Raw genomic sequence first — 15384 nt, forward strand, 5'->3', positions numbered from 1 at the left:
AATTTTAAATTTATTAATTGATGTTTTTTTAAATGTTTAATTTGGTTTTGTTTCTATAGTTAATTTTGCCAGAAACCAAATCTCTTAATAATTAAAATGATAAATAAACACTCTTAAGTATTTTATTTTTATTTTTGAGTCTGATGCTCGTAAAAATTACAAATTGGTTAAACATGATTAAATTAATTCAAATTTATTTAAAATATGAATTAAATTAATTCAGATTTATTTAAAATTCGAATTAAATTAATTTAAATTTATTTAAAATAGGAATTAAATTAATTCAAATTTATTTAAAATACGAATTAAACTAATTCAAATTTATTTAAATACGAATTAAATTAATTCAAATTTGTTTAAAATACGAATTAAACTAATTCAATTTTATTTAAAATAGGAATTAAATTAATTCAAATTTATTTAAAATACGAATTAAATTAATTAAAATTTATTTAAAATAGGAATTAAATTAATTAAAATTTATTTAAAATAGGAATTAAATTAATTAAAATTTATTTAAAATACGAATTAAATTAATTAAAATTTATTTAAAATAGGAATTAAATTAATTAAAATTTATTTAAAATAGGAATTAAATTAATTAAAATTTATTTAAAATATGAATTAAATTAATTAAAATTTATTTAAAATAAGAATTAAATTAATTCAAATTTATTTGAAATATGAATTGAATTAATTCAAATTTATTTGAAATACGAATTGAATTAATTCAAATTTATTTGAAATACGAATTGAATTAATTCAAATTTATTTGAAATACGAATTGAATTAATTCAAATTTATTTGAAATACGAATTGAATTAATTCAAATTTATTTGAAATACGAATTGAATTAATTCAAATTTATTTGAAATACGAATTGAATTAATTCAAATTTATTTGAAATACGAATTGAATTAATTCAAATTTATTTGAAATACGAATTGAATTAATTCAAATTTATTTGAAATACGAATTGAATTAATTCAAATTTATTTGAAATACGAATTGAATTAATTCAAATTTATTTGAAATACGAATTGAATTAATTCAAATTTATTTAAAATACGAATTGAATTAATTCAAATTTATTTAAAATACGAATTAAACTAATTCAAATTTATTTAATATACGAATTAAATTAATTCAAATTTATTTAAAATACGAATTAAATTAATTCAAATTTATTTAAAATACGAATTAAATTAATTTAAAAAATATGTAATTAATTCGATAATTAAATATATTATACTTTAGGAGGGTGTTTAATTATCATTAAAAAGTTGATTAACAAACCCTATTCCTACAACACTTAAAGTTAAATCCAAATATATATATATCGCTGAAACCTAGATTAAAAAAAAATTAGTAAAATACTAATTAATATTAAATCAATTGATGAATCTAGGCTTAACGTAAGAAGAATAAAATAAAATATTTTCCGAAGTACCTGCGTTCAAATTCAAAGTGTAGTAGGTTTTTTGGAAAATTTTAGTATTTATATAGTAGATAAAATTTTTGTACAGCTTTTTTTGTTGAAAAATAATTTATTTCGTAAAAATATAGAATATTATTATTAATATACAAAATAATGATATATATGGGTACGCTGCTTTTTATATTTAATGAAGAAAAACTGTTTTAACTTTTAATTAATTGTCTCGTTTTTTCCACCAAAAATTGGACTGTGGGTTAATTATTTTATTTATCATAGAACCTGTAAGTTTATCAGAACGGTAAGTCTTCAATGTGCACCAAAGTTCAGCCATTGGTTTAATGGGGACTTAAGGTTGTAATAAACTTATGATATGGCCGTTTTTGTTAAAATCAAAAATATTTAAGTTTGCTTGATTAAAAATGCTCAATTTGTTTTAATCGTTATTTAGGATTAACTAAACTAGTACTGAAAAATACTTCCCAACCCTTTCCCTCACTGTAAAATTCCCGTATCCTGGTTCACCTTAATTAATTAAAAATTAATTATTAATTAAAAATTAATTATTAATTAAAAATTAATTATTAATTAAAAATTAATTATTAATTAAAAATTAATTATTAATTAAAAATTAATTATTAATTAAAAATTAATTATTAATTAAAAATTAATTATTAATTAAAAATTAATTATTAATTAAAAATTAATTAAGTTAATTGCTTTAGTTTTTGAACACAAAAACCTACTAAATTTTTATATTTAAAAAAATATATATAAATTTAAACGCAACATGCTTAATTAATTAAGTTAAAATTAATTTTAATTTAAATAATAAATATTCATAATGAAAATAAATACTTAAAGTACCTACTCAAAAAAAAAATAAAAAACCTGAGCTAAAAAAATAATATACTAAACACGCTAACTAGTTTAAAAAAACAAATTAAACTAATTAGCTACTAAATTAGATTTAATCATTTATTAATCTAGGGAAATTATTTTTTAATTAAAAGCAATTGCCTGACAACCCTAATTGCCGTCATTTTTTATAGCATTGACGTCAAGTGTGGCAAAAATACGTAAATTACGTGGCTTAGGAAATTAGATAAAAATTAGTCGCATATTAAAAGTTTTTGGGTACTCGTTGTTTTAATAAAAAAAAAAAATAGGACAAAATATTTCCCGCTTTTTTAAGTCCATATATGTACCAGCGACAACTTGTTTCTTTTTAAATGACCTCACATTATCAAGGACGTAAATTTGCCGCTTGTATTAAATTTACTTCCTCCCCAATTAAATTAAAATAACCCGGATTTGTTAGTAATTAAAATGAAATAAAACTAGTAATGAGTTAAATCATGAATAATGAAACAAAAATGCATAAATTTAAGTAACAGGTTCTTATTAACAAAATTTGTCATGATATAAACGTGACCTGAGAAAATAAAAAAAAACAATGATGATCTAAAAGTATTTCAATCCTTTTGGAAAGACAAAACTGGTTTCAAAACTCCTTATTAAATGCGGTATTGTAAAATTGTTAAGGAAAAAAAAATATAAGCCTGTAGTAAGAATACTACCATGAGTCACCAATGATCAATAAAGTTTTTTCAGAAAATACCATGCGTGTTTCTTAGCGTTCTTATTAGTGCACTTGACAATCTTGTTTTTAAAGGATGTACAAGGAGTCTGCAGGGCCGGAAATAAGCAGAGTACACTGGACATTGTCCAATAAAATTTTAAAATGTCCAATGATTTTTCAAAAACCTGAGGGGGTAAGTACTAAGTGCCAAAGTAAGTGGTGATTTTGACCAATAAAATCTTTATAGCTTGACTTTGACCATAGCCCACTCGATCACGCGCATCCTTATTTCCGGCCCTGCGATTAGACTGAACAGCAAGCCCGCGCCCGAAACGTCTCAAATTTTAGTTTTAAATAAATTTTATTTATTTGAATACTAATTGATTTATTAAAAATGTTTTAATCTCATCATAAGTTAATAAGATAACATATCTTGTATAAACTTATGATCGTATTTCAGAAATGTTTCTTCCTAATTTGATCAACGAGCCGCGACCCGAAACGTCTCAAATTTTAGTTTTAAAAACTTCGATTTAGGCCTAGTTTATAATTCTTCACGTGGGTTCTTCTCCGTAAATCTTTTTAAATAATTTATTTTAATATACCGTGATAATAATACTTATAATCGGACTTTTTAAACCATTTGTATTATTCATTGCTTGATTTAGCCTTATATCTTCCTTATTTCCAGCCCTGCTGTTTGTCACTTCCACGTCGTCTGCTTTAACTCATTTTTTGGCAGTTCGTGAATCGTAATACACCCACCTGCGTAAAAATTTCATTTTGTTTTTGTTGCAGTGTTCTACTTTATTTTCTATGATTTGGCTTCTTTTAAACTGCAATGGATCATGATACCGAACCATCTACGTCGTATCGAAAGATGACAAATGGAGAGGGTAAATTAATTAATTAATATCTACTTAAATATAACCAATTATCCAATGATCATTAGGACTAATTTTAAAAATAACTTAATTTCTTTAAGACAAGCCAAGATTTTATTCTAACCTCGATTTGCCCGCAAATTTAAGTAGCGCTTGTAATAGAACAATTGTTGAGGATGAATTAGACTCTCCTGTAGATGGTAGAACCACGGAACAGGCGGAATTTGCCCAAACTTGGGAGCTAAATTATAACGAAGCTGCCATATATCTAGAAGTAATTTTGTTAACATCGGCGATTTTATTATAAATTTAATTAAAACGAATAAATTAATGTAGGAGGGCGAAAATAATGACAAATTTGACTTCCACCCTCGAAGCACAGATGCTCTACCAGCTTATTTATTAGTCCATAACACGTGGTTTTACCTATTAGACCTATTAGCTTCGTTAATGTTGCTTTTCCTAGCGTGTATGGAAAGACCTTCCGTTCCGGGATTCCTTACTCCTGAAGGGGTAAATATCTATTTTTATTTTATATTATAATTTTTTTTTTTACACAACAAAACAAAAAAAAATAAAAAAAAAAATAAAAAAAAATAAAAATAAAAAAAAAATAGAAAAAAAATAAAAAAAAATAAAAATAAAAAAAAATAAAAAAAATAAAACAAAAATAAAAAAATAAAAAAAAATAAAAAAAATTAAAAAAATAAAACAAAAATAAAAAAAAACATTTTTAAATAAATTACATAATTAGATTCATGGGTCTTTGGAGCTAATTTTACTGGGTGTAATGTGTGCTGAAATGGGCATGAAATTGCGTTGGATGGGATTTAAACCATTTGTAACTCATAAGAGAACGTCAGTTAAAGTAGGAAATGGATAATTTTATAATAAAAAATGCTAGAATTGGTTTGAATACTTCATTGTTCGCAGGGAATTGTCTTGATTGTCATGTTTATCGAAGCAATTGTCGTTTTAATAAGACAAACAAGTCATTTTAGAATTACGAGAGCTCTAAGACCCGTTTTTCTTATTGATAATCATTTCTGTAGAGGTGTTAGAAGGTCAGTTCAGTTTAATTCAATTCAATTCAATTCAATTTGGCGTTATATTAAGGTTTTGTAAAAATATCTGTATATTTTAGGTCAATTCGACAAATATTGCAGTCATTGCCGCCTATTATTGATATGCTATTGTTGTTATTTTTCTTTATGTTGATATTTTCCGTGCTTGGTAAGAAATATTTGCATTAATTGCTAAGGGTGTTAATTGTTAAATTATTTTGAATTTAAACTTAATGTTTTTTCTCCGTTGTTGATGTTTTTTAGGGTTTTATATATTTTCATCAAATCCCAGGGATCCAGTAAGTCAAGTGTTTTACAGCAGGGTTGCCACAGATCGGGGAAAAATTTATTGCAATTTTAAAATGGGGCAAATAATATTTGGGAATTTTAAGAAGTTAAATGAACAGGGTTCATACAAACCTGGAGAACAGGGAAAACTCTGGGAAATAAATAGTTGACAAGAAATTCAGGGAAATTTAGAATTTTTAGTAATTCAGGGAAATTTGTGATAATTGAGTTAGTTTGCTCGAAAGGGGTTGCACTATCAGGGAAATATATGGGAAAAAACCCTGGAAAACTCAGGGAAATATATTTGAAAAACCCTGGAAAACTCAGGGAAATATATGGGGCAAACACTGGAAACTCAGGGAAATATATGGGAAATTCAGGGAAATATGTGGGAAGAAACCTGGAAAACGTGGGGAAATACATGGGAAAAAACTTGGTAAACTCAGGCAAATATGTCAGAAAAAACCTGGGAAACTTGGGGAAATATATGGGAAAAAACCTGGCAAACTCGGGGAAATATATGGGAAAAAACCTGGAAAACTCAGGGAAATGTGTGAAAAAAATTAATAACTCAGGGAAATATATGGGAAAAAACCTGGAAAACTCAGGGAAATGTGTGAAAAAATGAATAACTCAGAGAAATATATGGGGGAAAAACCTGGGAATATCAGGGAAATCAGTTTTCCAAAAGTTGTATGAACCCTGAATGAAAGTCAGGGAATTTTTTAAAAGTAACCTAGATATTTAATGATCTAAAAAATTAGTAATTTCAAATTTTCATGGCACCCCTGTAAAATCCCATGAATGTTGAACTGATAATCAATTTTATTTGTAGTATTTTTCGTCACTTCAAGGAACAATGATGAGTTTATTTGTTCTCTTAACAACTGCAAAGTTAGTTCGAAATTACAACTAAGCCAAGCAAATTAGCGTAATTTAAAATAGATATCTAAGTTGAAGTTTAATTTAGCTATCCTGATGTGATGATGCCATCATATGCAAACTCGCGTTGGTCAGCTGTATATTTCATGGCATTTCTTATCGTCCATTTATATTTTCTCATGAACTTAGTAAGTTATCCGTGTTAACTTTACTTCGACACTCAAATTTTAATTTGTATTACGACACTTCAGATGTTAGCTGTTGTTTACGAAGCATTCACCACAATTGAGAAAGATAAATTTCGTAAATTATTTTTGCACCGTCGCGAGGCATGCTGGCACGCGTTTCACTTACTAGTGAATAAATCCTCACCTGGAAGAATTTATTTGCATCATTTTGAAGGATTAATGCAGTTTTACAAGCCACGAGCCAGTACGTTTTTTTGGTGGAATTTCTAATTTTCGTTACTAGGGGGCGCTAGTTACCTAGAAAAACAAGAGGGACCGGACATATTATATATTTTTGCAATATTAGGGTTAGTCCCCCTATTATCGGACACATTTTAAAAAAATATGGTTAAATGTAAGGAAATCACAGAAAACCTTTGAAAAGTTTATGAAATATATATTTTGAACGTTTCTGCACCTAATGGTATAGAAATAATTCCAAAAGAACGATGTAATGTTGTCCCAATCATGGATTTTATTCGGCAAGTATCGTACCCTATTATCGGCTATTTGGATGTTGATTCGGACACCCATGTTCCATTTATCGGACGCCTATACATCCAACTCGGACACTGGGATCTCAGAATCGGACAGTGGGTCTTTGTAGCCCGGACACTGGGATCTCAGTATCGGACAGTGGGTCTTTGTAGCCCGGACACTGGGATCTCAGTATCGGACAGTGGGTCTTTGTAGCCCGGACACTGGGATCTCAGTATCGGACAGTGGGTCTTTGTAGCCCGGACACTGGGATCTCAGAATCGGACAGTGGGTCTTCGCTATCAGACACTGGGATCTCAGAATCGGACAGTGGGTCTTCGCTATCGGACACTGGGATCTCAGAATCGGACAGTGGGTCTTCGCTATCGGACACTGGGATCTCAGAATCGGACAGTGGGTCTTCGTTATCGGACATTTGGATCTCTGTATCGGACAATGGTTCCTCAATTGGAATACCAATTTTTTTTAACAATAAAAGACCCGTGAAAATTGTTACTTCTCTGACACTTCTGGATCCATTCTGAACATCACTAACCGCTTTAAGCATTAAATATTTACAATCCCTCTCTTATTGTAAGCCTACGTTAAATATTTGTCTTTAAAACGTGTTTGAAAGCTGTCCGATAATAGGTTTTCTACATTAGATACGATTCGCGTTTTATTTTCATGTAAAGAAACCTAGAACTAAATGTTAAAGTAGCAATTTATAGAAAAAGATTCGGGCTTTACAGCCATACACATAACTTATAGTTGGCTTCTATTTATATACCTCAAAACACGATTTAAAAATGGGGGGAAGAATTTTTCCGGCCCCTCAATTAGTTTTAATTAATCAAAAAAATTGGATATCTGGTGCGTTTGCGCTTTCCTCCTCTGACATCGCGCCCCTTCTCTGTTTTTACATGCAACATACAGATTTCGACACCCTCTTTAAAACTTGGTAACTTACAGTGTTCCTTTTTTCCCCGGCAGTTTTATAAACAACTTTTTAAAAATGTGTTTGATAATAGGAGCGTCCGATAATAGGGGGACTAACCCTATGTGTAAAAAAGGCGTGTTAAATATTTAGTTGTAGACCTAGAAGCTCATTTTGGAAGAAATAGGGGTTTAAGGGGAATGTAAATACTCTATTTTTGGTGGATTTTCTAATTTTCGTTACTAGGGGGCGCTAGTTACCTAGAAAAACAAGAGGCACCGGGCATATTATATATTTTTGCAATACTATGTATATAAAAGGCGTGTTAAACATTTAGTTGTAGACCTGGATGCTAATTTTGGAAAATTGGGTTGAAGGGAATGTAAATATTATATTTTTGGTGGATTTTCTAATTTTCGTTACTAGAGGGCGCTAGTTACCTAGAAAAACAAGAGGGACCGGACATATTATATATTTTTTTGCAATACTATGTAAAATAAAGGCGTATTAAACATGTAAATGATAAACGACCTTCAAATTTAACATGTTTTTAAATTAATTATAGGTAAACAGGACATTTATTTGATGTTCAAAACTCTCGACACGGATAAAAGTGGATTTTTAACTCTTGATGAATTTTATCAGGTTTATGAAGCTAGTGCCTTGAAATGGAAAGTAAGTTTAGTTTTAATTGCCGTTTCGTGTTAATACTAATTGCGGTTTCGTGTTAATATCAATTGCAATTTCGCAATACTATTAATTGCAGTTTCGCGTTACTTTTAATTGTAGTTTAATTTTAAACCAAATATTTTCATAAATAGCCAAAAAAGTTCCGAGCTTGGTATAGCAAATTACCTCAACAATGGATGCGAAAAATTTGCACTAGTGAGTTAACAATTGCTAAAATTGCTCTCAAAGCCTATTATTAAAATTTAAAAAAAAAATGTTTCTTCAGTGATTAACAGATTTATATTGTGGAAATGGACGGACCCGTTTATAAGTAAGTAGTTTTGAAATACGCAGATCCTTAATTACTTACGGAGGATTGAAAAGCAATTTTTCAATTAGATCTAGTCATAATTGCGAATGGACTTTGGCAACTTTTTGAAGCTGTTGAGTATTGGGGTAAGATTTATTTCTAGTTAAAACAAATTAGTTAAAAACATTAAATTATTATTTGACAGGTGTTAAAAATGGACAATTAAACTCTTATCTTAGTAAGTTTAATTGTGTGTTCACTTTAGAACATTTGTGATGTGTATTCACTGTCGTCTGTGTAAACCTTTTCAGTAACACATGAAGTAAGAGTTGAAGACGCACTTTGTAGCTGGGTCACAGTTGCCTTTGTTATATGTGAGATTAAATTTAATTCAATTATTATTAATTTAATTATTTTTTCATGAATTATCTGGGTTTCAGTTTATTGTTTGGAAGCTACATTCAAAATGATTGGTTTAGGGCCGACGTCATACTTTGAATCAGGGTGGAATACGTAAGTAGCCTTGGTGTAACTTACTTAAGCTTAAGGACTTTTTAATCTTTCTGTTTTTATGTTTCAGATATGATTTCATTGTTACGTTAGCGGCGGTTGCTGGCCTTATTGCATCACGATTCAACGTGCCGTTATCAATTGTTGTTATTCTCAGACCGTTAAGGCTACTTAGGTATGTTTTTACTTTTGCGCGTGCTTTAGGACTGTAAAAGTATTAGTTTAACCCCTTACGGCTGGCTGGGTGGCATCTTATTAACGTAATATTCTCAGGCCATTAAGGCTTCTTACTACTTGGGTTTGTTTTTACTTTTGCGCGCGCTTTAGGACTGTAAAAGTATTCGTTTAACCCCTTACAGATGGCTGGCTGACATCTTATTAACGTTATATTCTCAGACTGCTTGGGTTTTTTTACTTTTGTGTGCGCTTTAGGACTGTAAAAGTATTAGTTTAACCCCAAACGGCTGGCCGGCTGGCATCTTATAACGTTATTTTCTTCGACTACTAGGGTTTGTTACTTTGTTTTTACTTTTGCGTGTGCTTTAGGACTGTAAAAGTATTAGTTTAACCCCTTACGGCTGGCAGGCATCTTATTAACGTTTTATTTTCAGACTACTTGGGTTTGTTTTTACTTTTGCACGCGCTTTAGGGGTCTAAAAGTATTAGTTTAACCCCTTACGGCTGCATCTTATTAACGTTAAATTCTCAGACTACTTGGGTTTGTTTTTACTTTTGCTTGCGCTTTAGGACTGTAAAAGTATTCGTTTAACCCCTTAGGGCTGGCTGGCATCTTATTAACGTTAGTATTTGCTGGTGAAATAAGTAGTTTTGCTTTTATTATCTTTTAGGTTATTCAAATTGAAGAAACGTTACCGCGATGTCTTGGGCACAATTTTTATATTGCTTCCGAGGTTTTTTAGCGTTGCCCTTATCCTGATTCTCGTTTATTACTTCTTCGCTATCATTGGAATTGAACTGTTCTCGGAGTATGATATGAAGAATTGCTGCAAGTAATATATACTTTTTTAATGGTTTGTTTATCCTGTTTCCCGTTGTTTGTTTCATAGTTTTAATAATTTTGTAGGAATACAACGATAGAGCAGTATTTCCGTTATGATGTGAATGCAACAATTGAAGGATATTACTACCTCAATAACTTTGAGAATATACTAGTTAGTGGAGGTTAGTTTTGTTATATTTAACTATTAAGTACTAATAGGCTTAATTGCTAGCTAAAAAGTGGTACTCGCCAAGGCCTAATAACAAATCTTGTTTCAGCAAGATTTAAATTTTGTTTCATTTCTGCAGTTACGTTATTTGAACTCATGGTGATTAACAATTGGTTTATTCTAATGGAGGGATACGCTTATGTGTCTTCAGATTGGAGTAGAATCTATTTCATGTCTTTTTATCTAATAACTATGGTAAAAATTTAGTTAATTAAGATTAAAATTAGATTTTATTCTCATTAAATAATTGTTTTCAGGTTGTCCTAAACATAGTGGTGGCCTTTATTTTAGAGGCCTTCCTATTTAGAATTCAGTACAAAAGAAAAATGGGCGATATGGATAGTAAGTCACAAGGGATGACGTCACGATGACGATTTTCTCTATTAATATATCTGCTAACTATCTTTGAACAGAGGATAGTTTAGTGAAAGTGGACATCAGTTTGACACGACAAGAATACAATTTCGCCACTGGTAATTCGCATTCCCTTCATGGTGTGTCCGTCATGGAGTTACTAACTACGGCAGACGAATCAGAAAGTACCTTCACCTTCCGCGGTACACGGAATAGGACAAAGTTCTCTTTCAGCTTGAAGATGTACGGAGATGAAGTTAAAGTAAGTTGGGTTTGTTTTGGTTACGGTTGTAGTTAGGCTTAATTATTATAATATGATTTTATTGCCATCCATCGGTTAGTGGGTGAAAATGAACAACTATGGAACATTTGTGTTCAGCCGCTAGAGATTATTCATTTATTTATCGCGTTTTATTTGTTCATATGATTTTGCATGGTTACTTTGCTTGCTTGCTACTAAAATTTGATTTTTAAAGCTTTTAAGCCTTTGTGTGCATTGATTTTTCAATCTGTACTAGGCTTAATATGTTTTGTTATGGGAAACTATATTCAATTAAGGCTTATTGGTGGTTCACTTAGTAATGGTGACCTCAAAGTGCGGGTCACGTGATTCACATAGGCCTACAAGTTAACTTTCATTACGAACTCCAGCTTTGGCTTGGTGAAGGTTAGTGGGTGGGATTTATAGGTGTACTTTAATACCAATGGCGGCGACATCTTGTGGGGAAATTTTACTTTATGGAAATAATATTTTGGTCCGAATTTTGCAACTATATTTAAAAGTTGCGAGTTGTCTGCACGCCCAATTTCTTTTTGCAGCGATAAAATTGCTTAATGCGGGCCTTGAAAACGGATATTTGAATATGTAATAGTTGCGACATCTTGTGGCAAATGTGACTTTAATCCAACATTATTTTGGCCAGAATTGGGGAACTATTTATTTCCACAAAGTGGTATATTAATAGCGCGAAATATGTGGGAAAATTTTGTTTGTGGAACTCTATTTTATATTGCATGTTGTCTAGACGCAAACATGAGATAGGTTAACGAAAACGTGAGATAGGATAGACGAAAACGTGAGATAGGTTGAACGAAAACGTGAGATAGATTTGACGAAAACATGAGATAGATTGGACGAAAACTCGAGATAGATTAGACGAAAACTTGAGGGAGATTAGACGAAAACACGAGATAGATTAGACGAAAACTTGAGGGAGATAGACGAAAACTTGAGGGAGAATAGACAAAAACATGAGATGGATTAGACGAAAACATGAGGGAGATTAGACGAAAATATGAGGGAGATTAGACGAAAACATGAGGGAGATTAGACGAAAACATGAGGGAGATTAGACGAAAACATGAGGGAGATTAGACGAAAACATGAGGGAGATTAGACGAAAACATGTGGGAGATTAGACGAAAACATGATATAGATTAGACGAAAACACGAGAAAGGTAAAAAGCCAAGTCCTATTTGTACGTTTATGATTCATCCCCGAAACTTGTAGTTAAGCTCCCATTTAGGCCAATAGAACTAAAATAAATGAAGTTTTAAAGACCCATTTTGGTAACTCAGGAATGGATAGAACATTCTGAACAAGAACATCGTTTGAGGATGGAGGTCTTACTGAATCGTAGTGAAAACCTCGCTGATCAAAGAACGGGAGTTACAATCAACTAAATTATTATTTTTATAATAAATATTACGGAAACGCATCACAATTGAAGTTAGAGACAAACACGATAGATATATTTATATTTGTAGATATTTTTTAAAAATCTATATCGCGATGAGACATCAGCTTATTTATTAGAACACTAACCAACCATCAAATTGGTTTAAATTATTATATTCATTTTTTTAATAGTAATCATTTTGATAATCTACGATATAACTATCACCGTAAGAGATAGCTGCAGTGCCTGATAGAACACAAGTTCATTTTAAATTGCACACAGTGATCTGTAATGTACATAAAACGATTAATAATTAAGATTATATATTGTTAATGTTTAATAAAAACTAAGTTTTTATTCCAATAACTTGAAAATAATTGCGGGGAAATTATTTTTAACTCTCCGAGAGGTATTACACTGGACGTGTCTGTGTGTCTGTTACGGAGTTAGGAACAGACGCTTTCGCAGTTTACAGAAAGCACTGCAACATTGACTTCTACTCTATTATCATCGTTAGGGTTAAGATGTACGCGGAGAAACGTCTAGCCTCCAAATGGCAGGGCTTCCACCAATGGTCCACGCAATTGCGCTATTACTTATAACGTATAGGAAATCGACCAAAAGAGGCATACGCTAGAATTCAAACGTCAACAATAGCTATGTTTAAAATTAATTTAGGAATAACGTTTCTTAAAACGACTTAACTAGAATTAAGGTAAATTACTGACGATTAAAATAATTAATATCAATTATATTTGTTGAAATATTTAGGGAATCGACCAAAAGAGGCATACACTATAATTCAAAAGTCAACAATAGCTATGTTTAAAATTAATTTAGGAATAACGTTTCTTAAAACGACTTAACTAGAATTAAGGTAAATTACTGTCGATTAAAATAATTAATATCAATAATATTTGTTGAAATATTTAGGGAATCAACCAAAAGAGGCATACGCTAGAATTCAAACGTCAACAATAGCTATGTTTAAAATTAATTTAGGAATAACGTTTCTTAAAACGACTTAACTAATATTAAGGTAAATTACTGTCGATTAAAATAATTAATATCAATTATATTTATTGAAATATTTAAGAAAAACCTCTTAATAAGGTTAGATACGCCTAGTCTCGACTTGGAGAGGTTTATTTTGGTTTCCCAACTTGTTTCTATAGACTAAGCAATGAATCGTTGATTGTACTTTTAGGATGTGAAACGTCATCAGTAAATAAAGGTCAGTTTGTTTGTTTATTTATTTATTACTATTTTAGGTTTATTTGTAAGAGTACAGATTAATTTAATTGTGTTAGGATTCTTGTAATTTCTTCCACTGTTCTGGTGTTAGTGTTTTTTGAGTGAAAGCGTGAATTGTTTTCATTTCTTCTTCTAATATGCCATTAACCATCCTAATTTGGAATTAATTAATTAGCGATTGGTGTTTTAAAACGAAATTAATATTCGTTCTTCTACCTGTGTCTCTCCAGAAGGGACTTCCCCTCAAATTTAGGTGATACGATTACTACATTGAACTTTGCCCCACAACCATCAGAATAGTCCACTACATCCTATAATAGAGATTATGGGGTCTTGTCATTAATGACTTCTAAACATTGTCAGACAATATCAAATTCGCAAGGTTTGTGGAAAGATCACGTTGTAAGGTTTGCGATGAGAAAAATCTCAGAATTATGCTAAGCTTATAGGATCGCAAAACTATCATATTCATTGTGAGAAGATTGCAAAACTATTGTAAGCCTTGTGAGAAGATTCCAAAACTATCGCTAATTATTGTGAGAATATCGTAAGCCTTGTGAGAAAATCGCAAAACTATTCTTATTATTGTAAGGTCGCAAAAAAGTATTGTGAGAAGATCGCAAAGCTATCGTAAGCCTCGTGAGACGATCGCAAAGCTATCGTAAGCCTTGTGAGAAGATCGCAAAGCTATCCTAAGTCTTGTGAGAAGATCGCAAAGCTATCCTAAGCCTTGTGAGGCGATCGCAAAGCTATCCTAAGCCTTGTGAGACGATCGCAAAGCTATCGTAAGCCTTGTGAGACGATCGCAAAGCTATCGTAAGCCTTGTGAGAAGATCGCAAAGCTATCCTAAGCCATGTGAGGCGATCGCAAAGCTATCCTAAGCCTTGTGAGACGATCGCAAGCTATTCTTGCTATTAGGAAGATCTCTTTATTGTTAGCCTAGAGCAAACTAGTCTGAATATAGGAAATTTTTACCACGTGAATGGGCTCGAGTTCTTTGGATAGTTTGTCCTTTATGTAACTCTCCGAATAGTTAGTCATATTTGCCAAGTTTAGAGCACTTAGATGGAAATGATTTGCAATATAATACGGTAGATTTTGATGATGTTTAATCGCACTGCGATATTTAACAGCACTCGTACCGATTCTAACTATTGACTTTAGTACTGGCAAATACATAAAATTTAATGTAACGAAACAATTTAAGTTAAATCACAAATTGAAAATCTCGTCACGGGGACGGGGTAAGACTTCTAGCAGACGACACTTGTTTTGCGATTTGCGAAAGACTCGGCCATAGCCCACTCGATCACGCACTCGACACCACAAGCTGCTCGCGTTCAAAACATTTTAGTCCCATAATTTTATAATAAATACAGAAACTAAATCTAATTAATTCATCACATAAGTGTTTTGAAATTATTCGTTAAAATTAACTAAAGGCAAAAACTACCATCCTGCTGTCAAATAACAGCCTTATTTCCAGCCCTGAATTTGACGAGTTTCCGGTACTTTCAAAATGTGTCAAACAGGGCTGAAAAGAAGTTACTTTTACGTGGAAACACCCTTAATCTTAAACAAATAAATAAATAAATACATAC

The 15384-nt window shown here is 30.9% G+C and overlaps 2 protein-coding genes across 3 annotated transcripts; one reads left to right on the forward strand and one right to left on the reverse strand.

Annotated features, from left to right (window-relative positions):
- The first annotated feature begins 3327 nt into the window (after positions 1 to 3327).
- On the forward strand, positions 3328 to 12890 carry LOC149709360 (two pore calcium channel protein 1-like). Of its 2 annotated transcripts, none has more exons than XM_089864722.1 (24): positions 3328 to 3913; positions 4003 to 4175; positions 4238 to 4414; positions 4656 to 4769; positions 4835 to 4965; positions 5046 to 5134; positions 5230 to 5264; positions 6089 to 6147; positions 6224 to 6323; positions 6387 to 6567; positions 8342 to 8451; positions 8598 to 8661; positions 8732 to 8776; positions 8845 to 8901; positions 8961 to 8993; positions 9067 to 9129; positions 9196 to 9268; positions 9336 to 9440; positions 10114 to 10275; positions 10350 to 10447; positions 10574 to 10689; positions 10752 to 10836; positions 10908 to 11110; positions 11190 to 11442. In XM_089864722.1, the coding sequence occupies exons 1-24, from the start codon at positions 3859 to 3861 to the stop codon at positions 11232 to 11234; spliced, it is 2373 nt and encodes a 790-aa protein (XP_089720848.1). In that variant the 5' UTR covers positions 3328 to 3858; the 3' UTR covers positions 11235 to 11442. The 2 variants fall into 2 exon arrangements, with proteins under 2 accessions (XP_089720848.1, XP_089720847.1); XM_089864721.1 differs by lacking the exon at positions 11190 to 11442 and adding an exon at positions 12428 to 12890 and having other exon boundaries at positions 3331 to 3913.
- An 877-nt stretch (positions 12891 to 13767) lies between these two features.
- LOC149709361 (uncharacterized) lies at positions 13768 to 15055 on the reverse strand. The gene is made up of 3 exons (XM_089864726.1): positions 14759 to 15055; positions 13999 to 14093; positions 13768 to 13934 (listed from the first exon to the last, which is right to left on the reverse strand). The coding sequence occupies exons 1-3, from the start codon at positions 14960 to 14962 to the stop codon at positions 13835 to 13837; spliced, it is 399 nt and encodes a 132-aa protein (XP_089720852.1). The 5' UTR covers positions 14963 to 15055; the 3' UTR covers positions 13768 to 13834.
- Positions 15056 to 15384: the final 329 nt, after the last annotated feature.

This window comes from Phalangium opilio, unplaced genomic scaffold (genome assembly GCF_054372755.1).
Source record: "Phalangium opilio isolate 3A_F unplaced genomic scaffold, DU_Popi_V2 ptg000013l_1, whole genome shotgun sequence".
In the NCBI taxonomy this organism is placed as follows: Eukaryota; Metazoa; Arthropoda; class Arachnida; order Opiliones; family Phalangiidae; genus Phalangium; species Phalangium opilio.